This window comes from Scyliorhinus torazame, chromosome 3, assembly GCF_047496885.1.
Source record: "Scyliorhinus torazame isolate Kashiwa2021f chromosome 3, sScyTor2.1, whole genome shotgun sequence".
In the NCBI taxonomy this organism is placed as follows: Eukaryota; Metazoa; Chordata; class Chondrichthyes; order Carcharhiniformes; family Scyliorhinidae; genus Scyliorhinus; species Scyliorhinus torazame.
Genome location: NC_092709.1, coordinates 31,815,837 through 31,839,996, shown reverse-complemented (window position 1 = coordinate 31,839,996; position 24,160 = coordinate 31,815,837). Strand labels below are relative to the sequence as shown.

Here is a 24,160-nt window from a genome sequence, read left to right as displayed (position 1 = left end):
ACCCAACTTTGAATTAGAAACCCAATAGGAAAAAGTAAAAACCACAAGCGTAAGACCAGTATCGATCAAACCTCCAAGATTCGGAAGTGTGTAATTTGCATGCGTACTAACAAGGGATATAAGGTAACCTTGATAGATTTTGTTGCGTAAAACTGTCGGGAGTTTTGTGGACCAGAAATTAGCTTGAGCCGTACCCGTGTTTGCATCACCGCTTTATTCACTCCTGTTCCAAATTTATGGTAGAAACCCAGAGGTTACAGTAGAAATGGCAATGAAGGCAATGGAACGCCTTATGAACCCCCAGGAATTCGAGCAGATAGACCAATAGAGCAGAGCAGTGTCCCATATGGGAAGAGGAAATTCGGAAGTATCTAAAAGGGAAAGGATGGCCCCTTTGGAGCGAATTTTGCGCAAATGAGGAAACAGGTCCCGGAAGTATAGGACAGACTTGGTGGGATAACCTGACCGACATTCGTAAGCCAATGGCAATCGTGTCCTGCTTGGCACAATTGCGAGGCACAGAGGAGGTTGTGAAGACACTCCGCAGAGAGATTCGAGACAGAGAGAAGAATAGTGAGGGAGACGTTAGCGAGTGCGAGAAAGTTAATAAGCAACTTAGAGAGCAGTTAGCAGCGAAGGACAAGGAGATGGCTGATGTCAAACGGGCACACCAATCTTGTCTCGCTCACCTAAGCAGCTTTCAGTCCCAGTACGATAAGGCCTACCAAGACACGCAACGCGCGGTGTTGGTAAGAGAAGAGACAGAACTTCAAGTTGAACAATTAAAGAAGCAATGTCAGGATTTAAAAGTAGCCCTACGAGCACTCCACAGTTCCACCACAAAACAAAGGCAGAGTTCGGTGGACCACGGCAAATGCCGAAAGCAAATTGCAGACCTTCAATCCCTGCTCTCAGTACAAAATGGTTTCCAAGATACATTTGGACCCCAGCTAGATCAGGAAAATGGCCCCGATTGGCAGGAGCTAAATGAAACTGCCCACCGCTATGTGCATGGAGCATGTACCCAAGATAAAAACCCAGAAAAGGAAAGCACCCCCACCCCCCGACTGCACAGGTAGTGCACAACCCCATGAACCCTGTCACCACACAGCGCAGGGCCACAACAAACGGAGACCCCGATTTTCTGTACACTACCCCATTAACCGTCACCCAATTAAGGGACACGTGTGACAAAATCAAACAGTTCCAACCCACATCGGACCCGCACCATTATTTTGCGAAAGTTAAACAACAGGCGACCAAGTACGGCCTGGACGAAAGAGAGCATGTTATGCTCACCGTTTTGAGCCTCGACCCCCCAGTCGTGGCACCCCTTCCCGACCCACAAAATGTAGGAGGAGGCACCCTCCAAGAAATGTTCGCAGTGATCCTAGATGCGATCGGCTACAATAAGGGAGATCCCGTAGAAGGACTCAATAAATACAGACAGAAAAAGACCGAGCACCCAATAGCGTTTGCTGGACGGCGTTGGACCCACTTTACAGCAGTATTTGGAGAGTTAGCCCTCGCCCATTTGACACCAAAAAATATGGCCAAATGGACTTGTATCCTAGTCTCCCACCCGACCGAAGCAGGACAGAGAGCTTGCGCCAATTATGACCCCTCAGACGACACACATAATGAGAAATGGGTGTTAAAGAGATTATCCCGAGCTTGGGAACAGTCCCTTCAGGGAAGGTCAGAACAAGGAAAAGTAGAGGAAGAGCAGGCAGATGCTAACATGCATCCAGTTAGGACACATCAAAACCCCGCATGGGTAAACGAGGGAAGAAACAGCCCACAGCAGCCTAAATCACAAGAGTGCTATAATTGTGGACAGAAAGGACATTATGCACGAGAATGTCAAGCCCCCCTGAAATAGAACGGAATCAGCCCAACCCCCCACCCAGGGAACCATACCCAAGGGAGCAATGCACCAGAGAGCCTGCTCCACCTTACATGCCCCAGGGGTCATGTTACAACTGTGGGCAGTCAGGACACTTCGCCCGAGATTGCAGGAGATCCCCACCAGCGAGACTAGCCCCCAGATATGAAAGAGAACACCACCTACAGCAGCTACAAGGTCACAGCTGCCCCATGCAAACTGGGAGCGCTTTCCCGCCACTTCTCATGGCAGGGACACCTCAGCAATGCCACTTCATTTTTGTTTCTCTCCTCCTTCCTCTCTTCTTCGGTCACACTGCACTGACTCCATATGCTAGCTACACCCCAGGCAAATGTGATTTACGGTGTCCTATTTTATGATGGAGCCTGCCCGCTTTCTTGTTTCAGCTTGTTTTTTTAAATGTTTGTATGTTGTTCGACTCACGATACAGTTTATTAATACAGTCATAACTACTCTTCTGATTCGACGGCAATCATAAGAGGCAGTTTATCCACAGTCAACCTGGCAGTGGAGTAACGGCACTGGTCCCCGCCCTGCCTGAGGACCCCCCCATCTGGTCACCTATGCTCGGGTAGTGCACCTACGGCACTGGTCACTGCCCTACCCAGGGATTCCACCCATTCTTGCCCCACCTCGGCCCACATGCACCCCATTCAGAGCTTTTATTTCGAAACTCTTTTACTGCTTTTGGTCTGTGGTTTAAAGAATGCTCTTTGCCACAAGTTTTGCTTGCTTTCTGATGACCCTTAGGTCGCTATCCCCACATGCTATTTACATCCTCAAACACTTGGATGAAGCAATTGGCTGCTGGATGGAGAAATTGTCCGCCCACTCAGCGCATCGACAACACAGGCTGCGAGACTGCTCGCGCTGAGACAGTATTTCTTTTTCGGATGTCTTGTCCCCAAAAATATTTGGTTTAAAAAAAAAAATGAGGGAGTCACATATGGTGACAATTCTAATGGGCAATTGATGATAAAAGGAGAGACAGACAGACATACGAGATCTTAAACAAGGTAATAACAGATATTATGCTTGTGTCCACAGGAAATCCAAAACACCAGAAGACAGAGGAAGACCAAGAGAAATATGAAGATGGACATTATGACCTACATTTGGATCATCGCGGGATCACTACAGTTGCGCGCGGAAGCGACCCCTGTGACCCCTACCCCACAGGCCGTGAATGTTTCCAATCACTGCTATACACCACACACCACGCACCACTGCCAGACAGTCACGGACACACCAACCTGGTGCGACAACCTCATAAAATGGTATCCCTTTCATACATCGTAGAAGCCCTATTAGTGATAGCAATACTCTATAGTGTGATCCAGACATGAGACTTCAAAAATGGCGAAGGAAAGCCTCCCGTACTCCAGTATACATATTTAGTCCCCCTATTTTCAGACTCCAGCAAACCCCCCACTCTCTCTAAACAAATAAAATGCATCGACTAATTTTTTTTGTTTTGTTCTAATAAAGAAAGGATGTGAATTGTCTGTACTTGACCGTCCAGATACAGAGAAATGTAATGCTGCTATTGTATAGTTTTATACTGTTTGTAAATTCTTTTTGATTGGCTAAACAGCCTGAAGGTAGTTAGAGAAGGATAGTTAGAGGTTCCCGTGTTTAAAAGAAAGAAATAAAATGCATGCTTGAATGTTATAGTGCCCCTTAGGATTTTATAATGATATGATGTAAATAAAAGCAATTTAGGTAAAGGTTAGAATCAATAGAACAGAGTAGGATAGAACCTGTCCTTGATTGCGGGTGCTCGACTTAGGCAGAGAACAAAGAAGATTCAGTAATGTGATCCTTCACAGGTGGAGAAGGTAGTCAAGAAGGCATACGGCATGCTTGCCTTCATTGGCCAGGGCATTGTGTATAAGAATTGGCAAGTTATGTTGCAGCTGCATAGAACCTTAGTTAGGCCACACTTGGAGTATAGTGTTCAATTCTGGTCGCCACACTACCAGAAGGATGTGGAGGCTTTAGAGAGGGTGCAGAAGAGATTTACCAGGATGTTGCCTGGTATGGAGGGCATTAGCTATGAGGAGCAGTTGAATAAACTCGGTTTGTTCTCACTGGAACGACGGAGGTTGAGGGGCGACCTGATAGAGGTCTACAAAATTATGAGGGGCATAGACAGAGTGGAAGTTTGAATTGAGGGGAAGGATGGAAGGGTTCTACAATTCATGGGTTGTTCATTATGCACTTTCAAGAATTGGATGACATCGAACATTGGGGGGGGGGGGGGGGGGGGGGGGTTGGATTCTGGCTTCACCCTTCCTCTCTTTTTTGTTGTTTTGAAATCTCTCCATGGCTTTACCCCTCTCCATTTCTGCAATCACCTCGAGCCCTCCAATCACCAAGTTTTGTGTGCACCTCTAATTGTGGCCTCTTAAGCATCCCCAATTTTATTCTGCTCCACCATTTGCAGCTGTGGAATTCCTTCCCTAAACCTCTCTGCCTCTTACCCTCCTAAAGCTGCTCCTTAAAACCTCCCTCTTTTTGCAAGCTTTTGCTCTGAGCTCTAATATCACCTTAAGTGGTTCAGTGTCAAAATTTGTTTGATAACGCTTCTGTGAAGTAAGTGCCTTGTGATGTTTTATTATTAAAAAAGGCACAATATTGTTTTGGTAATTTATTTTTGTTGTTCCTTTACCTTCACTGCAGGAAGAAAATAAATTCCTCACAAATGTTCCACTGGAGTCCAGTGCTGGAGCGCAAACATTTATTATCTTAGATTTGTTTTACGTCTGATAGGACTAGTGTAGATAGGAATAATATGATAAGGGATAGTCAGCATGGCTTTGTGAAGGGTAGGTCATGCCTCACAAACCTTATCGAGTTCTTTGAGAAGGTGACTGAACAGGTAGACGAGGGTAGAGTAGTTGATGTGGTGTATATGGATTTCAGTAAAAGCATTTGATAAGGTTCCCCACGGTAGGCTATTGCAGAAAATACGGAGGCTGGGGATTGAGAGTGATTTAGAGATGTGGATCAGAAATTGGCTAGCTGAAAGAAGACAGAGGGTGGTGGTTGATGGGAAATGTTCAGAATGGAGTTCAGTTACAAGTGGCGTACCACAAGGATCTTCTGGGGCCGTTGCTGTTTGTCATTTTTATAAATGACCTAGAGGAGGGCGCAGAAGGGTGGGTGAGTAAATTTGCAGACGACACTAAAGTTGGTGGTGTTGTCGACAGTGCGGAAGGGTGTTGCAGGTTACAGAGGTACATAGATAAGCTGCAGAGCTGGGCTGAGAGGTGGCAAATGGAGTTTAATGTAGAGAAGTGTGAGGTGATTCACTTTGGAAGGAATTACAGGAATGCGGAATATTTGGCTAATAGTAAAATTCTTGGAAGTGTGGATGAGCAGAGGGATCTCGGTGTCCATGTACATAGATCCCTGAAAGTTGCCACCCAGGTTGATAGGGCTGTGAAGAAGGCCTATGGAGTATTGGCCTTTATTGGTAGAGGGATTGAGTTCCGGAGTCATGAGGTCATGTTGCAGCTGTACAAAACTCTGGTACGGCCGCATTTGGAGTATTGCGTACAGTTCTGGTCACCTCATTATAGGAAGGACGTGGAAGCTTTGGAACGGGTGCAGAGGAGATTTACCAGGATGTTGCCTGGTATGGAGGGAAAATCTTATGAGGAAAGGCTGATGGACTTGAGGTTGTTTTCGTTAGAGAGAAGAAGGTTAAGAGGAGACTTAATAGAGGCATACAAAATGATCAGGGGGTTAGATAGGGTGGACAGTGAGAGCCTTCTCCCGCGGATGGAAATGGCGAGCACGAGGGGACATAGCCTGAAACTGAGGGGTAATAGATATAGGACAGAGGTCAGAGGTAGGTTCTTGACGCAAAGAGTGGTGAGGCCGTGGAATGCCCTACCTGCAACAGTAGTGAACTCGCCAACATTGAGGGCATTTAAAAGTTTATTGGATAAGCATATGTATGATAATGGCATAGTGTAGGTTAGATGGCTTTTGTTTTTTGACTTCCCATGTCGGTGCAACATCGTGGGCCGAAGGGCCTGTACTGCACTGTATCGTTCTATGTTCTATGTTCTATGTAGAACAAGGGTCTGGCACACAAAGGGTTGATGTGGGACTGAGTGTAGTCCTACCCACACAGTGATGTAAGGGAACACATGACCCACACCGAAGGGATAGCGTCATGTTGCACCGAGCCATGTGTAGAAACAAGCATGGGGATAGCTCTTAGCTTAGACCTTTACTGTACCTTCCGGATCTGCCAATGGCGACCACCCACTGTGGGTTCCCTGGCAGCAGGAGATGCGGACAATGTGAAAACCCGTTGACAATGACAGGGCCAGAAGATCCCGCCGCTGGCCAATGGTGGGTAGTCTTCGCCACCACAAAAGATGCCGCTGGGGATACAACTAGTTCACACCACCTTCACGCGAAATTGAAGGGAAATTCACAGGATGATTCAGAATTAGTTCATTTTAAAAGGGATTAAAAAGGAACTCAATGCTCATGTGCAAAGACATAGGAAATTGTGACCTTTACAAGTGCACACTAAGCGCCTACGTATGGTAGAATGAGTTTTGTGAGTGAGAAACATGTCCCATAAGTTTGGAGAGAAAACATTGGCCAGTGCCATGTTATTGCTGAAATTATTATTTTCCTTTTTTAGGTATCTTCAAAATATAAGCACCTGAGCAGCCTCTGCAGTGCAATGTTTCATCAAATGGTAAGCTCAGATTCTGCTAGTCACTTCATGGGAAGTTAGTTAACTGCAGTTAAAAATAAAGCATGAATTGTGTCTTATTTGTACTCGTGTGCTCATTCTAGTGAGTTTGGGTATCAGATGTATTTGTCAGTGTTATCAGTTGGTTTCAAGCGAGGATGCCAATCAAGTTGTCCTCTGTACCCCAATGGTGCCAGCTTTCTACTATCTTGCTAAAATGTAACCCGGCGTAACACTTAAGTGGAAATAAACAAATGGCAATCTACCAAGTCTACCTTAGCCAGACTACCTTAGCCAGAATGGGAATCAAACCTGCACTTTACTGTCCAGTATTGGGAACGTCTCCAGCTGATGAATCCAAATGCAAAACTGACAATGGGTCAGAAAAAATGGTGAGCATTCAAACCCTTTTGTAAACCTTACCAGCTCCTTTGAAACAATTGCTGAGAGTGAAACTTTGCATTGAAATGTTGTAAACCTTGGACGTGCCGTTGAGAGAATTGTTGAAAGTGAAACTTTGGATTGAAATGATCACAGTTAATTTGATATTGCGTTTACTTCCCCTTGTAGGAAGAGGAGACCTCACCTAACAGATACAGAGACCTAAAGAACTCTCTAACTCACCTGCGATCCCAGTTGCAGGTAAAAAAAACAAATGGAAACACTCAGTAAATGCACGTTTCACCTTTCTCAACAAAGGTTTGCTTTGAACTCCTTAATCCTTTAATGTCACTTTGCCACATTCATCAATGGGTGAGGCACTTTTTCCTCCCACAGAAAGCTGAAATGGAGCCTGGGGACCTCAGCAGATGAAATAAGTCCCAGATCATGAAGTTAGCTGGGGGTCAGGGTGATGGGCAGAATATAGCATTGCCAGTGGCCTCTATGCAGACAATTGGAGAAACCGGTGTTCAAAGCTTTCTTGTAAGTTATTATAGTGTCTGAAAATTGATTACTCGCATTACAGAAACTTTCTGAACTTTAAAATATAGCATTGTTCGTGCACAAGCATTCACTCTGGGTGATATGCATCTTGATACATGATTTGGCTTTCTTATCAGGAGTACATTACTTTTTCATTTGTACTGTTTCCAGGTTAATCTGCATTGTCCCAGTGCTAGAGGGTTGCTCTTTAGTCCCTAATAATAAGCATGACATTAGACTCTCCTCTGGCAAGCTGGAACTCTTGCCAGTAAAAATACCTTACCTTCCTCAGCTGCAGTCAACACCCTCCTGTCCCTGACCAATTTCCAAACCGGAAGACTGTGTCCTAAGGGGTGGACTGCCTCTTGAAACTGTCTCAGCAGCAGTCACACATCTTGGGCGTCATTCTCCGACCCCCCAGAGGGTCGGAGAATGGCCGTTGGCCGCCGTGAATCCCGTCCCCGCCGGTTGCCGAAGTCTCCGAAGGGAGAAAAGTCGGCGGGGCGTTAATGGCGCTGCTGCCGCGGAGAATGTCACGGGTCTGCGCAAGGCAGCCAATTTTCGGCCTGCCGATATTCTCCCTTCCGGATGGGCCGAAGTCCCGTCGACGTGATGACCGTTCACGTCGACGTAAATGAAACCTCCTTTTCATCGGCGTGACCCTGTGCTCCAGGGTCACGCCGACCAGCGTGGAGGTGAGTGACGGCCTGGGGGGTTGGCTCTGGGCAGGCGATGGCGTGGCCGCAGTCTGAATGCGTGAGGAGAGGTGTGTCTCGGCTTGTGTGTGTGTGCGGCGGGGGGGGGGGTGGTTAGAATAGGCTGGGCTCCGGGGGAGTGCCGGGAGGGGTTCCGTGCCGGGGTGGAGGTTGGGGGGGGTTCCGTGCCGGGGAGGGGGATGGGGGGTCCGTGCCGGGGTGGTTTTGGGGGGGGTCCATGCCGGGGAGGGGGAGGGGGATGGGGGGGGGGGTTCCTGCTGGGGAGGGGGATGGGGGGGGTCCGTGCCGGGGTGGAGGTTGGGGGGTGTCCGTGCCGGGGAGGGGGATGGGGGGGTCCGTGCCGGGGTGGAGGTTGGGGGGGGGTCCGTGCCGGGGAGGGAGATGGGGGGGTCCGTGCCGGGGTGGAGGTTGGGGGGGTGTCCGTGCCGGGGAGGGGGATGGGGGGGTCCGTGCCGGGGTGGAGGTTGGGGGGGGGGGGGAGTCCGTGCCGGGGAGGGGGATGGGGGGTCCGTGCCGGGGTGGAGGTTGGGGGGGGGGTCTGTGCCGGGGTGGAGGTTGGGGGGGGGTGTCTGTGCCGGGGAGGGGGATGCGGGGGTCCGTGCCAGGGTGGAGGTTGGGGGGGTCCGTGCCGGAGAGGGGGATGGGGGGGTCCGTGCCGGGGTGGAGGTTGGGGGGATGGTCCGTGCCGGGGAGGGGGATGGGGGGGTCCGTGCCAGGGTGGAGGTTGGGGGGTGTCCGTGCCGGGGAGGGGGGTGGGGGGTCCGTGCCGGGGTGGAGGTTGGGGGGGTGGTCCATGCCGGGGAGGGGGATGGGGGGGTCCGTGCCGCGGTGGAGGCTGGGGGGGGGTCCGTGCCGGGGAGGGGGATGGGGGGGGTCCGTGCCGGGGAGGGGGATGGGGGGGGGTCCGTGCCGGGGAGGGGGATGGGGGGGTCTGTGCCGGGGTGGAGGTTGGGGGGGGGGTCCGTGCTGGGGTGGAGGTTGGGGGGGGGGGGGGGTCCCTGCTGGGGAGGGGGATGGGAGGGCAAGTGAGTTGGTCCACCTGGCCAGGTGCCAGCCTCCAACAGTTGGACCCATGCGGTCCATGCCACCTGGCTGGGGGGAGGAGGGGATATGGGCAATGATGACATGTCGTCGTTCCCCTCCCCCCACCAGGCCGTCATGTTTTCAGATCATCCAGCGATGTTGGCCGCCGTGGCGGCAGCCGCTCATGTCTATGTTGCCCTGGATGAGGAGGAGGAGGAGGAGGAGCGTGACAGGGAGGCGGCGCAGGCTGCTGCAGAGGGGCAGGCGGCAGCCGCCCAGGCTGGAGGGACACCCGACCGACAGGACGAGGAGGGGGAGGAGGACGTCGCGGCCCCACGGCAACGGAGGCACCCGAGGGCGCCCCGTGTGTACTGGCCCAGGCAGTCATACCAGGACCTCACGGACCGGGAATGCAGGAGGAGACTCCGGATGAGCTGGGAAACCGTGGCACACATCTGCCACCTGCTGGCACACCTGTCACCGTGTGGCACTGGCGGGGGACACCCTCTCCCCGTGTCCGTCAAGGTTACGGTGGCCCTGAACTTTTATGCAACGGGGTCATTCCAGGCACCGAGTGGGGACCTGTCCAGCATATCGCAGACATCGGTGCACCGGTGCATCCGGGCAGTGACAGATGCCCTCTATGCCATGGCGCACCGCTACAGCCGCTTCCCCGTGGACCGGGCCAGCCAAGATGCCCGGGCCGTGGGCTTCTCTGCCGTGGCCGGGTTCCCCATGGTCCAGGGCGCGATCGATGGGATGCACGCCGCCATGCGGCCACCTGCAGATAACAGGGCCCTGTTCACCAATAGGAAGGGGACCTATTCGATGAACATACAGGTGGTCTGCGACCACCGCATGATGATCCTGCACGTCTGCGCCCGTCACCCAGGCAGTGTACACGACTCATTCGTGTTGTCGCGGTCATCCATCCCCGGCATGTACGAGGGATGCCATCCCCGGCTGAGGGGCTGGTTGCTGGGCGACAGGGGCTACCCATTGCGATCGTGGCTGATGACGCCTATACGGAGGTCACGCAATGAGGCGGAGAACCGCTACAATGATGCCCATGTAGCGACAAGGGGAGTGATAGAGAGGTGCTTTGGCGTGCTGAAGATACGTTTCAGGTGCCTGGACCTCTCTGGGGGCGCCCTCCAGTATCGGTCAGATAGGGTCGGCCACATCATTGTGGTGTGCTGCGTCCTGCACAACATAGCCCAACAGAGGGGCGATGTGCCGCAGGCAGAGGAGGGCGGAGTGGAGGAGCAGCAGGAAGAGGCGCAGTCCTCCCCAGATGAGGGGGATGGGGGTAATGGTCAGGGCAGATGGGGTAGACACAGGCGGGTGGCTGTCCACCGTTACCGGCTGGCCCAGCGGACACGGGACAGACTGATAGACGCCCGCTTCACTGACTAGATGGGCGTGGGAATCGGGTAGTATGGCCACAGACCGCACACCATGGCAACAGCCGACCACCCACACCCCCCACCCATCCACCCACCCAGCACCCTCACCCCCCTCCCCAACCCCACCCACCCCACCCGCATGCACACCACCCCCCCCCCCCCATTGCCGATACACCTGCGGCACAATGGGCCGGGCTCACCCAGTTGCGGGTGGACGTGTGTCTATCGCAGGCCATGGAGGATGATGACAACCCGCCCTGCGGTGAGCTCCTGGCTCTACATCGTTGGACTATGTCTGACCCATGGCCACAGTACCACCATCCACCCGGACCATCCCTGCATGCGGCTGTGACACTGCAGCGCACGGTCCCGTCCTCTGCCCGGGGGATGTTGATGGCGGCCCAGGGGGAAGGGGGCAGACTCACCTGGGGCTGAGGTAAGACCACCCCTCACACACACACTTGCGCTCAACGTACATGACATCCCCGCACACTTTGGACAGAGCACAAAGGCAGCTTCTGTAGGTGTAACATTGACTTTAATAACCAAAGGAGTTCATGCACGTGCCCTAGCCCCTAAAACTCATCTGTGCCCTGCAACCGTGCCAACTTACTCAGTGTCTAATTGTTTGGCCTTACGGGCCCTTTGACTACGTCTACGTGGTTCCCCAGACGGTACAGCAGAACTGGAGGTGGACTCCTGTGATTCCTGCCCTCTGACACTGGATCCCTTTGGCGGCCGTTTCCTGGGGCGTCCTGGCCTAGATGGGCCAGGCTGCGGCCCGGGCGACTGGGATGGCGAGCTGCCAGCCTGTCCTGCCCGTTGCCCACCCGATGCACCTGGGACGGAAGGGGGGGGGGGGGGAGTCCGAGGTGTCGCGGTGTACCGGGACCTCCCCTACAGAGGGAGCCGGGACGGACCACACCACCTCCTCCACCCTCGGGGTGCCCGATGGCCCCCAGGCCTCTACATGGGTGGGGGATGCGAACGGACTGGCCATCCGACGCCCCCCCGACATCTGGCGCTGCCAGTCCTGGAGGCCCGTGCTGGTATCGACAGGGGTCTGCAGGTTTGCAGCCATGGAGCCCAGGGGGTTGGCAAACCCTGTCTGTGACAGTGCGACGCCGGCTCGCACATGGCCACTGGCGCCGATGCCCTCAGCGATGGCCTGCAGAGACTGGGCCATGGCCTGCAGAGACTGGGCCATGGCCTGCAGAGACTGGGCCATGGCCTGCAGAGACTGGGCCATGGCCTGCTGAGACTGGGCTATGGCGTTGAGCGCCTCTGCCATCTGGCGCTGGCACTGGCTCATGGCCTCCTGTGAGAGGGCAGCCATTTCCTGGGCCACAGACGCCGCCTGCACGGAAAGCCCCAGGCCTCGCAAACCGTTCCCCATGTCTGACACCGTCGCACCCATTGCCTCCACCGCGGACGCCACCCGTGCAGTGTCGGCCTGGGTGGCACGCATGACCGGCACCACTCCCAGCTCCTGGACGCGGGTGGACTCCTCAACCTGCGAGCGCAGCCGCCGCAAGCCGCCCGTCACCCTCTTCGCTTGTCTCTGGGTCGGGTGTCGCATGCTGGAGGGTGCGGGCCTCTCCGTCTCCCATGGTCTCCGAGGGGCATCCTGCGGGTGTCGCATGCTGGAGAGTCCGGGTCTCTCCGTCTCCCGTGGCCTCCGAGGGGCATCCTGCGGGCGGTCTGCATCTGCGGGGATGGGTGCCTGGACGTTTGGTCCTGCGATACACAATGAAGCATGCATGGTTAAACGTCAGGCAGTGATCAGGTGATACGGGGGAGGGGGATATAGGGGAGGGGGGATATGGGGACAGGCTGTCGGTGGCTCACTTGCTACTACGCCCCCGACCTCTGCATCAGCAACCTCCCGGTCCTCAGGTCCGCCAGCCAGTTCCAGGGCCCTTTCCTGGTGTTCGGTCAGTGGCCTCTCATCAGCGGGGGCCTCCTCCAGTCCTCACATGCTCCCTATTGTTGTGTGCGCACTTCTCCTGTGGGGGGGGGGGGGGGGGGGGGTGGCAGGGGTAAAAGGCAGCACTGTTAGGCAGGTATATGAATGCACGCCATCGGTTGCGCGTGCATTGCAGAGGTTAAGGTTAGGGCTGGATTCACTTGGGGATATGGGGGGGGGGATATGGGGGAGGGGGGGATATGGGGGAGGGGGGGATATGGGGGAGGCTCACCCTGCCTGCTCTGATGAGGTCGTTCACCTTCTTGTGGCACTGGGTGCCTGTCCGTGGTGTCAGGGCCACAGTGGTGGCAGCCTCTGCCACTTCCCTCCACAGACGCCGGCTGTGGCGTGGGGCAACTCTGCGGCCATGCCCGGGATACAGGGCGTCCCTCCTCTGCTCCACCGCGTCCAGGAGCGCCTCCACATCGCGTGACTCGAACCTCGGGGCTGAGCGGCGGCCAGCCATCCAGTCGGGTGTTGCGGTCGGGTGTTCCGGTCGGGTGGGGGGGAGCAGCGCGGCCTTATGAGCTGTCACGCCGTGCGGCGCGTATGACGCTGCACGGCGTGAACCACTGCGCAAGCGCGGATCCCGTTACGTCGCTGCTAGCCCATTTCGGGCCGGAGACTATCAACCCATTTTTCCGACGTGACGCAAGTCGGGTTTGCGCCGTTTTTTGCGCCGATCGGTGGACTTTCCGCCGATAACGGAGAATTTCGCCCCTTGTCTCTGACCACTTTCGAAACCGGAAGATTCTTTCCTAAGGGGTGTGACTGCCTCCTTAAACAAAGTGTCCAGATAACTCTCTCCCTCCCTGATCTATCGCAGTGTCTGCAGCTCAGCCTCCAGTTCAATGACTGAGCTGAAGCTCCTCAAGCCTCAGATGCTTACTGCAGACATGCTTGCCCCGGATAACACCAGTATCCATGAGCTCCCACATACCCACGCAGACACTGGGAGAAAGTGCAAACTCCACACAGACAGTCACCTGAGGTGGGAATTGAACCCGGAACCCTGTAGCTGTGAGGCAGCAGTGCGAACCACTGAGCCACCGTGCCGCATTGACACATCACCTGTCCTGCCATACTTACCATCTTTAACTAATTACTTAATTACTTCATTCAATTATTTATTTTCTTTTAAATATTAATTCATCTCATCACAAACTGAAGGACAAATTTAAAACTTCAGAAAATAGACTTTGAGCACTTACTGGACGTATACCAGATACTCACCAACAGCTCACCACCTCCCCTGTAGAACATCAGAAGCTAATTCACACAGCGTGTAATAAATAGAAAAGTAAAGGAGTGCCTCCCTCTCCTCTTCATTGAACTCCTTCTGCTCCCCAACCTCCCACACTCTGTCCAAAGCTGCATTCAGTGGACATGATCAGAAAACCCCCTTCCATTGTCACATCATGCTGACTTGGGCATGTATTGCATTCCTTCATTATCATTGTGCCAAAATCCTGGAACTCCTTACTCAGGGCACTATGGGATCACATGGACTGCAGATGTTCAAGAAGAGGCTCAATACCACCATCTTGAGCAAGTGGGAATAGGGCTTGCTAGTGACGTCCACATCCCAATAACGTGTTAAAACAATCTATTTGACACCTGAAACCGGTTAGAAAATAATAATCTGGGTTATATGATTGGCTGCCCAGTTAGAAGATTGAGCAACAGTTCTGATTTTGCTTTGGGTGTGGTCCTTATCCCTGATTAGTAGCTTACCCAATCTGTCGTAGAGTGAATCACTTAACAACGGTTATTTGAGTCCAGAAGTACAAACTTGATTATTTTCTTTGCGCAGACAGGTTTAATCTGCCACCTTCAGATACAAAGAGGGTAATTATCTTCTTCACTACTTGTGCAGTAGAGTGGATTACTTGCCTGATTTAATTTCCAATGGAAACAAAAATTCAGTCGGTTCTGTAATTGGCCGATGATCTACTCTCATTGTTTACTGCCCAAATATGAAGGAGAAAGCTACCTTTAATGTGTGACAGGGATATTAATTATGTAGATATATGCTCATTTTTTAAACCCTTTTTTCAGTCAAGTATAGATGCCCTCTTTTTGAAGGCTTCTGCTCCAACTTCATATATTTTGTGTCCAATTAGAATGGAGACATTTTGTTTCGAGAAGAGTTATTGCAGAACAAGTGGACAGCTGTGTTGGATTCAGCTCGGAACAAGAACACTCAAACACCCTCCATCGGACAGTGTGTTCAAGAGGCCATGATCATTGCAAGTAGGGCGTTGTACACAATATTACTGCCATTAGTAAAGCTTATAGAATCATAGAATCCCTACAGAGCCAGAAAGAGACCATTCGGCCCATCGAGTCTGCACCAACCCTCTGAAAGAGTACTTCACCCAAGCTCACGACCCCGCCCTGTCCCATTAACCCCTTAATCTAACCTACACATCTTTTTGGACACTAAGGGGCAATTTAACATGGCCAATCCACCTGACTTGCCCATCTTTGGACTGGGAGGGAGGGAACCGGAGCACCCGGATAAAACCCATGCAGCCGTGGGGAGAATGTGCTAACTTCACACAGCCAGTGACCCAAGGCTGGAATTGAACCCGGGTTCCTGGCGCTGTGAGGCAGCAGTGCCAACTACTCTGCCGCCGTGCTGCCTCATCTTAATCAATGTCTGCCATATTGTCAATGACACAACTATTTGGTAAGATTGGGTTTTGCAGTAAAACATTAGCTGGTCCTTTAACTGTTGCGGATCAATCAGTAAATCCATTTCACATCTTGCCAGCAGTTTATTAAGTGAGCTTACTCTTCTGTTCAGCGAGGACTTGTGGCTCAGTGGAGTGTCCCTGCCTCTGAGCCAGAAGCTTCAAATTCGAGTCTGACCCTAGGACTTGATTGCCAAGGAAGGTGTGTTCATAACGAGCCAATGGATTGAGTTTCAACCTGCAAAATGTTTCCAATACATGCCAATGGCAAGCGGTAAGAGTGGGAGAAACTCCTGGTCGCCCATGCTCGGTGCAGAGTGGCACACCTCAAGCTATAAGTCTCTGGTGACATGCGAGCGACCTGTTCTAGGAAAAATCTCGCTATGGGAACAAATCAAAGTCTGCCTTGTGCACCACTAGATGCAGGAATAAAAATAACAAATGACTGCTTTCTTCAGAGAGCTTACAAATTTATTTCCTCTTTCAAAATTATAAACTGTACTGCATAAAGTATTTTCAAAGTTGTTTTTGTTATGAATGCAATTTATTTTTATTGTTAAGCAATGAACCTTCCAATGCGTCTAACGTTTTCCCCAGTGTACGTGTGTTGCAAGTTTTGGGAGGACATTAAATGGTCTCTTGGGTCACCAGTCTCTTGAATGGACCCTGCATCCCGTACAGTTAAGATTTCCCTCACTGATCAAATATATAGTTATGAAATAACATGATTCAGGAGTCATAATAATGAAATGTCTTTTGTGTGTCACCTGGATATCACAGTCTCACACAAGCGCTCACATGTGTTTCGGCCTTCCAAAAGATGAACGTTCTTATGAAACACGTCTACTTGTCAACAAAGAATTTGTTCTTTTTGTATGTAATGTATGCCTACTTTATAAAACTCCTTCTAACATCACAGGATGTACAGAGCATACCATACTGTTCCTGTTAGTGGCCTGCATCCTGCAGTGACTATAACAAATCTTTGAAACTAGTTGTGCCAAACACAGGAAGACAATTCTCTTCCTCTGTGTTTGATATCTACTCTCTGCACGTCAAGCTGAGTCCTAACTTGACGGAAAAGAGAAGACTCCACCTTAGCTCAGTTGGCTGGACAGCTGGTTTGTGATGCAGAGCGAGGCCAGCAGCGCAGGTTCAAATCCTGTGACGGCTGAGGTTATTCATGAAGGCCCTGTCTTCTCAACCTTGCCCCTCACCTGGGATATGGTGATCCTCAGGCTAGATCACTGCCAGTCTGCTCTCCTCCTCAAAGGGGAAAGCAGCCTAACATCATCTAGGACTGTGGTGACTTTACTTTACTTTTTGTCTGAGGTTGATGTGGAATGCAAGAAAAATGACTTCACTGGATCGAATTGACATTCCCAGAATACATATAGAACATAGAACAGAGAACATTACAGCGCAGTACAGGCCCTTCGGCCCTCGATGTTGCGCCGACCTGTGAAACTACTCCAAAGCCCATCTACACTATTCCGTTATCGTCCATATGTCTATCTAATGACCATTTGAATGCCCTTAGTGTTGACGAGTCTACTACTGTTGCAGGCAGGGCATTCCACACCCTTACTACTCTCTGAGTAAAGGACCTACCTCTGACATCTGTCTTATATTTATCTCCCCTCAATTTAAAGCTATGTCCCCTCATGCTAGACATCACCATCCGAGGAAAAAGGCTCTCACTGTCCACCCTATCCAATCCTCTGATCATCTTGTATGCCTCAATTAAGTCACCTCTTAACCTTCTCTCTAACAAAAACAGCCTCAAGTCCCTCAGCCTTTCCTCATAAGATCTTCCCTCCATACCAGGCAACATTCTGGTAAATCTCCTCTGCACCCTTTCCAATGCTTCCACATCCTTCCTATAATGCGGCGACCAGTATGTTCCATAGATTTAATTTCTCATAAGCTAAATTTATCTCAACAACAATATTTTCACATAATTAACTCAGGCTTCCCCTGAATTCAATTGATCAAGAAAGTATGACCATTTCTTATCAGTTTGGTGGGAAGGGGGGGCGGGGAGGTACAAAATGAAACACATAATATGACCAAACTAACAAATATGTGCTTCTCAATAGAACTGGCTTCTGAAAGTGTCTGCGGTTGCCCCAAGCTGTCTGAGGCAGTGAAGGAAGGACGTATTGTGCCACTGCTTGAAGCAAACTCTTGCACATTGGCAGATCTAATGCAGGTTCTTAGGACTGGGGATGTGGAGAAGGTGAGGAACAACTCCCAAGGCACACGCACATAAATGTAGCTGAATGATTTGCGCTTATTGTATCATTTTTAGTGTCTCTATAATGTGGTATAGATATTTTAAAGACAGGCTGCATTTCTACATCATGGTTTACTCCGGTTTTCATTTAAAAATGGAAAGTGGAACAATTGGCTCTCATGCCCTGCGAATTGTTCATTCTTTTAAGGTGGAGGACAACACATACAGCTGGAAAGGCTTTACTCTACAACTAAATATGCTTTCTGAATCTGACCTGGGGGTGCATGAGGCTGAATAAATGAAGAAACGTCCAGCACTGACATATTTCACATTAATGTCAGCAGCATTTTCTAAACCGTTTTAAATGTAGGAATGTCCCATCACTGTAAAATAATGAATAGGAAATGGTATATAAGACATTTGGGGTCACATAATTTTTTTTGCAACAGTACTTCTTGAAGTGCTAGACTTCTACTTATTCTTTTGCCAAATACTTCAACAGATTCAACATTTCTCACTCTGGATAAAGCTGTCCGGGTATTAAAACAGGCCCAGGAATATAAATACAAATTTTGTCAAGAGTTTTTAGCTTTGTGGTAAAATGTGAAAGTCTAATTGGGAAATATTTTCTCCTGAGTTGAAGAAGCAGGCTTCCCTCTGTCAGACTTAATATTCCAAGAAAAAACAGCATTTCCTTGTGATCCACCTGTTATAATTTCAGCACCTGTCCTCTAAGAAAGAAGCTTCCTAACTCCTGGCCTTGCTCCATGGTAACGTCCTTGAGCTGGATTCTCTGCCTTGCAAAGCCGGAAACGTGAAACACGATTGGACGAAGAATCGGGCGTCATGCGCAAATCGATGTTCGCGCCCGGCACCGATTCCGGAACAATGTTCTGGATCCCCCCCGGCCACAAAAACAGAGTTTGCGCCCCGTGTCAGTGGAGGCATAGAAAACCGGCATTTGCACGCCATTCAATGTGATTAGTGGGTCAGATATGTCATTCTCCGCCCGTCTGCATGTTCCGCCCCTCTTCGGTAGAGGTCTCACGGGTGCAAATTACTGCAAGTGTTTACAAATGGGGACTGGCTGCAGAGGGGGAGCAGGAGGCTGGAAAATATTGAAAATCTGTTAAAAAATGTTTGGCTTACTGGGGGCTGGGTACCCAGGCCGGGGGCAGTAGCAGGGAGCGACTTGGTGTCAAATCCATGGACTCGGAGTGTCCCCCTCCTTATCGGGGTGGTCTGGCTCAGACCACCATTGCTGCAGTCTGTCTTTTAAACCCACTCCTTTGGTTCTATTTACAGGCTCCTGGCTGCTCTCGCTGCTGAATGCTGACTGTGTCCTTTGAATGCTCAGAAGGCCCCTGGTCACCTGGGAGCCCATCCAAGCTGCCACTCTGGACACCCTCATACCCCTGCTGCATCATCAAGGGGATGGGCGTGGCTAAGCGCAATCAGGGACCCACCAGATATTGGCACTTCTCCGAAGCACTGCCCCATTGTAGAGGAAGCAGATGATCAGCAGAGCTCACCTCAACCAGAGGACACCTGCACAGTGGCCTTTGGAGCCCTCCCTGGTCCTCTTCCCTCCGGATCACCACTTGACTTCTCCTGGTGAGACTGGCAGTGCTGACTGCCTCTGCCACCTCCTCCCAGGTGGTGATCAGAATGGCAGGCTTGAGTGTGTGGCCCACCCTGGGTGGAGGATGTCCCTTCGCTCCTCACTGGCATGGAGCTGTGGGTCCACCTCGGACTCCCAACCTTGGCGGGTAGGTGTTCTGTGAGTCGTCTTTGTACCTGCAGTGAGTGTGTGGTAAGAAGAGCGCTTAAAAAGCTCCAGCTGCCAGACTCTCTGGCGCTAACTCCGACCCCAACCGTTAGAATGCCCGGTGGGCTGGGAATTGCTCTGAATTCGTGCCGTCAGATTGCTGACCCATTTGCATGAATAGCGGCACCAATAGGAATGCAAATCGCATGTAATTCAGTCCCAGCGACAACATTTAGGGCGTGATTTAAATGGGAACAAAGTCCCATAGTGAACGCATTGAGCCGCGTGATTCCCGGCTTGCAGCGCCAAGGCCTGCAATGTTCAATGGAGTTAGACAGTTTAGAAACTCTGAAGGATGTGGTAGTACCAGGTATTGCGGTACCTAAGAGGCTGATGACCATTGGTTAGACCCAGGAGTCTATCATTGGCTGTTGTACGTAGCTCCGCCCTGACAGGCGGAGTATAAGAAACGGTGGCGTCCCAGCAGCCTTCACTTTCTGTATCGAAGCTGCTGGGGAAAGAGATCTAGTTGATTAAAGCCTTCAGTTATGAAATCACTTCGTCTTGAGTTTAATTGATTGTGCATCAAAGGATACAGACTGTTTTCATCATCTTTGTCTATAGAATCAACACTAATGTATTCACTGGCAGGTTTTCTCAAGTATTTTCATTCAAACCGAGCAAATCTTACTTTTTAGCATGGAAGACTAACCTTTAAATAATAGGTTGTATCAAATAATTATCTTAGCCTTTTTGCCCACTTAACTAATGCCATCACCTCCTCCATTCTTCCCGTGCAATCCCTCTCATGCCATCCCCATTCCATTTTTTTCATCGCTCCCATCAATCCCATCCCTTGTGGAAACAATCTCTCAAGCCAGGGTAACTTTGTTGTTGGTCTCCCCTTGCTGTCCGATATTTTTATTTTGCACCATCTCCTCCTACCCCATCGTAGCTACCACCAACTATCGCATCCACATGTGCGCCACCTCCAACCCTCTGCAGGCCCTCATGTGCCTCTGCTTGTGCCAGGCGCTGCCTGCACATAAATCCACCAACATCTGTACCCCTTAAAACGAGCAATCAAAACAGTGTGGTCAGCCAAAAACTGAGTACTACCATTATAGATCCATTTGAATCTCATTATTGTTCTGTATAATTATGTTTGCTTTAATATCTAAAATCTGCTGTATATTTAATTTGTGTACTTATGCAGAGCAGTGCATAATTTGTCATAATCTTAACCTCAGGTCAGAGCAACCCTTCAGAGCCCTGCGACACAAAAGGAACTGGCCATGTTGCTGGACCATGAAGTAGGACACGTGCCAAGTTATGACCTATCATCATCCACAGTTGAAAAACAAGAGATCAACCAGACAGCTCAAGAGACCAGAAAATGTGGAGACTACCAGACCGTTGTCAAGGGAATGCTCAGTGAAGCTTCTGTTCTTGGGGACGCCACGAACAATGAGTCACAATCTGACCAATTAGAGCTTGTGAGTCAGGAAGTCATGAAAGAAAAGTCAAGGTGCCTGCCTGTAAACATGATTGGCGATTGCCCTGACAGTGACAGAGATGTGTGTGCGCTGCTGAAGACACATTTTAACATGAACGCAGATCTTACTAGCGCAGACCCAAAGGCATTGACTGAAACCATTGCACGCTTTGAGACTGAAATTCAACAACTTCAGACGGAGAAGGCAGAAGTAGGTCAGCAGTTGCAGTGCAGGGACAACCAGTTACTTAAGGCAGCCGAAGAGAAGTGTAAATTAGAAGACGAATTGTCAGTCGCAAATAGCGAAGTGAGCCATTTATCTCGGAAGCTTGAGGAAATAACAAAAGAAAAGGTACAGGAGAAAGAGTCAATGAAAAATAACTTGAGGAAAGAAAATGAAGTTTTGGAGAAGCGGAATAAAGAGCTGCTAAATGGGATGGCAAAACTGGAAGCCAACCAAAGGGATCTGGAGGCAGACTTTAAAGCGAAGAGTGAGGAGTGTTTTGAGAGAATTTCCAAGCTGAAAGGAGAGAAGACTAAGTTGGAAGACACAATTAGTTGTATGCAGAAAGAAAATGCACAGAGGTTAGTGGAGTGTCATAAGGCTGTCGAAACTTTGAGCACACAGAATGAGATACTGAAGAAAAGAGCAACAGAGTTGGAATCCAAGGATCAAACCAACACGGTGAGGGGAATGAAAGGTGAAATAGGAAGGCTGGTGAAAGAAAACAAACGTCTGCTTAACAAGTTGGAGACTGAGGAGACGCATGTAATTCACCAAACTGTGCATCAGTTAACCAGAGAGAAAGAAGATCTTTTAGCAAAGGTTGGGAAACTGGAAATTGAAGTGGAGAAGCACCACACTGAGAACGGTGCCGCACAGGACAAACTAAATAGTTTAGAAAGTGAAAACACCAACTTGATGAATTTGAAAAAGTATCTAGTTCAAGAGTTGAAAGCCCAGGGAGCAGGTGAAATAACCGAGCAAGACGAACTGAAGGAAACTCTACTGCGACGGAGTGATCGTTTATTACAAGAAGGTACTTCCCAAGAAGATGACAGGATGATGATGCTCAAGGCTGAAAGAATGTGCGGAGTGGAACAAACCTTGAGTCTCATGGAACAAAAGGTTGGATTTAATGTTTTGGCAGAGCCATCAGGAGGGAAACACACTGAAGGATATAATGACTACCAGAGCTCGGGGTCCGAAAAGAAGGTGGAAGGCCAAAAATACCTTGTTGACGAAACTGGAAATGCAGTGGCGAATGATGTGACTTTGGAGGTCATTAGTTACTCTGACAAAATTAAGTTGTTGGAAAGTATTGTTAAGGTAAAGGAAATGTGTGTGTGTGTCGGGCGGGGGGGGGGGGGGGGGGGCGGGGGGGGGGGGGGGATCTTAGATAATTACAAATGTCTAATACAGGATTCCTTTTTAAACTTCATAATTTTTATTAAAATTGCTATGCTGCAGTTCCTACTCCTAAATCAGTCTATTTTTCCAATATCAATTATTTTAAATTTGTGATTATTTTGTACAAAAACATAAAATTCTGATTTGATGGTTAGTTAAAAACATGTCTTGCCACCATAAATTAACCTGTGTTATTAATTGCTCAACCTGCGTCGACTTGAAGGAAAAGGACGAATCCCTGAAAAATCTAAAGTTGGATTATGAAATCCTCCATGGAAAACTAACCGATGCTGAGGAGAAGTCTGCAACGCGTGACTTACAATTAAAACACGAAGAGCACGATTTCCCAGGGAAGGGGAGGTCTGATGAGGAACCTGTGACTGAGGTAATCAAATATTTGTTATTTGTCTTCCATCACCTTCTTGACCTGTTCCACTTTGTAAAATACTTTTCTTAATAAACGTCAGATGCTGCAGATGACTTCAACAGAAAGGAACAGTTCACTTGAGAAACTACTTGAAAGAGCAGAATTTGAGCTGAGGTCCAAACAAGATGAACTGGGCAAGATGAAAGCTGAGGTATGTCTGCACCATTTTAGCAGTCTGCTTAGTCTATTGTTAAGAATATAGCACTTAGGGGATCAAGAGATGTGGGGGGGAAAAGCAGGATTAGGCTATTGAGTTGGATGATCAGCCATGATCATAATGAATGACTGAAGACTGCCTGACAGTGTCCCTGCTAGCACCACCTGGGTACATTGGCAGTGCCAGGCTGGAAGTGCCAGGGTGCCAGTGCCAGGCTGCCAGTGCTAGGGTACCACCTTGCACAAGGGGCAAACATCTGGAGGCCACAATCCCCTGGGAGACCCCCATGAGCGCTGTTGCGTCTTGTCCCCATTTGTGGGGACCAGTCCTGAATGGCGGATGCCCGAGGTTTTCAAGGCAAAAGGGATAGATCCCAATGCCTTGGTTACTTTGGGAATCTGCACATTAAAGTGAGACTAGCTGCCTCGCTGTAATATGATTTGCTAAAAAGTGATCGCGCACACAATAGGCAAGATTTACACTGCCACATCTCGCGAGATTGCGTTAGATCTTGCGGAGCGTTGCGGGTTGGGTAGAACTTGGCAGCTGGTTCTCCCAGCTTTTATTGGCCATGCTGCCCTGTGGTCGTTGGATCCCGCTGTTAGAATTTTTTTCAGCACTGGGGAGCTGAACTCTGAGATCGGGCTGCCATTTCTAAAGGGTGCCCAGATCTCTAAGTGAGCTTGTGGGTCCCCCACACCCCCCACCCATGGGCAATATCACCCCACACACATGGGCATTACCCCACACCTCCCCCAAGTGAAGACACGTTGCTATGGGGTCCCTGGGGCCCCCCTCATCAGGCCCCCCCAACCTCATGGAGGGCCCTTCTTACCTGCCCTACACCGCCCCCACCCTTAATACCTCCTCCACCCCCTTTGATGGGCATGGCCCCCCCCCCTCGGCTCCTGAGCCTTGACAGTGCCACCCTGGCATCCTGGAATCCTTGCACTGCCATCCTGGCACCTTGAAAGTGCTCCTGCCAGGATGGCAGTGCCATGGTGCTAGCTGGGTAGTGCCAAGCTGCTCACATTCCAGGGGAACAGCCAGGGTGCAACCCTGCACTATTCCTGGCCACCGAAGGGCCACCGGTGGCCTGGGAGACCGCCTGGGTGCCGTTCCACCAGTACTGAACAGCACCCGACTGCGGCCTTCCTGAGGAAGCTGGGAGGCCAGTAGATACCGGGTAAGTAGGCCTTAAGTAGGTTTGAGGCCTATTTACGCAAGAGCGACTTGGTCCCGCCCAATGTGGGTGGGTTCCTGATCCCGACGCCTCACGGGAATTTGGTTGATCCCCTGAGGCATC

General features: G+C 50.4%; 1 protein-coding gene across 3 annotated transcripts in view; it reads left to right on the top strand.

Moving 5' to 3' along the window:
- LOC140408394 (uncharacterized) overlaps window positions 1–24,160 on the top strand; it is a 219,392-nt gene that overhangs the window by 68,819 nt on the left and 126,413 nt on the right. For all 3 annotated transcript variants that reach the window (XR_011940099.1, XM_072495523.1, XM_072495522.1), the window contains exons 6-12: window positions 6,576–6,632; window positions 7,200–7,271; window positions 14,788–14,917; window positions 17,460–17,599; window positions 20,615–22,189; window positions 22,494–22,655; window positions 22,738–22,848. Coding sequence is in view for 2 of the 3 variants with exons in the window: in XM_072495523.1 (XP_072351624.1) it covers window positions 6,576–6,632; window positions 7,200–7,271; window positions 14,788–14,917; window positions 17,460–17,599; window positions 20,615–22,189; window positions 22,494–22,655; window positions 22,738–22,848 (2,247 nt within the window). In the remaining variant the exon portion in view is untranslated. The remainder of the gene's footprint in view (window positions 1–6,575; window positions 6,633–7,199; window positions 7,272–14,787; window positions 14,918–17,459; window positions 17,600–20,614; window positions 22,190–22,493; window positions 22,656–22,737; window positions 22,849–24,160) is intronic.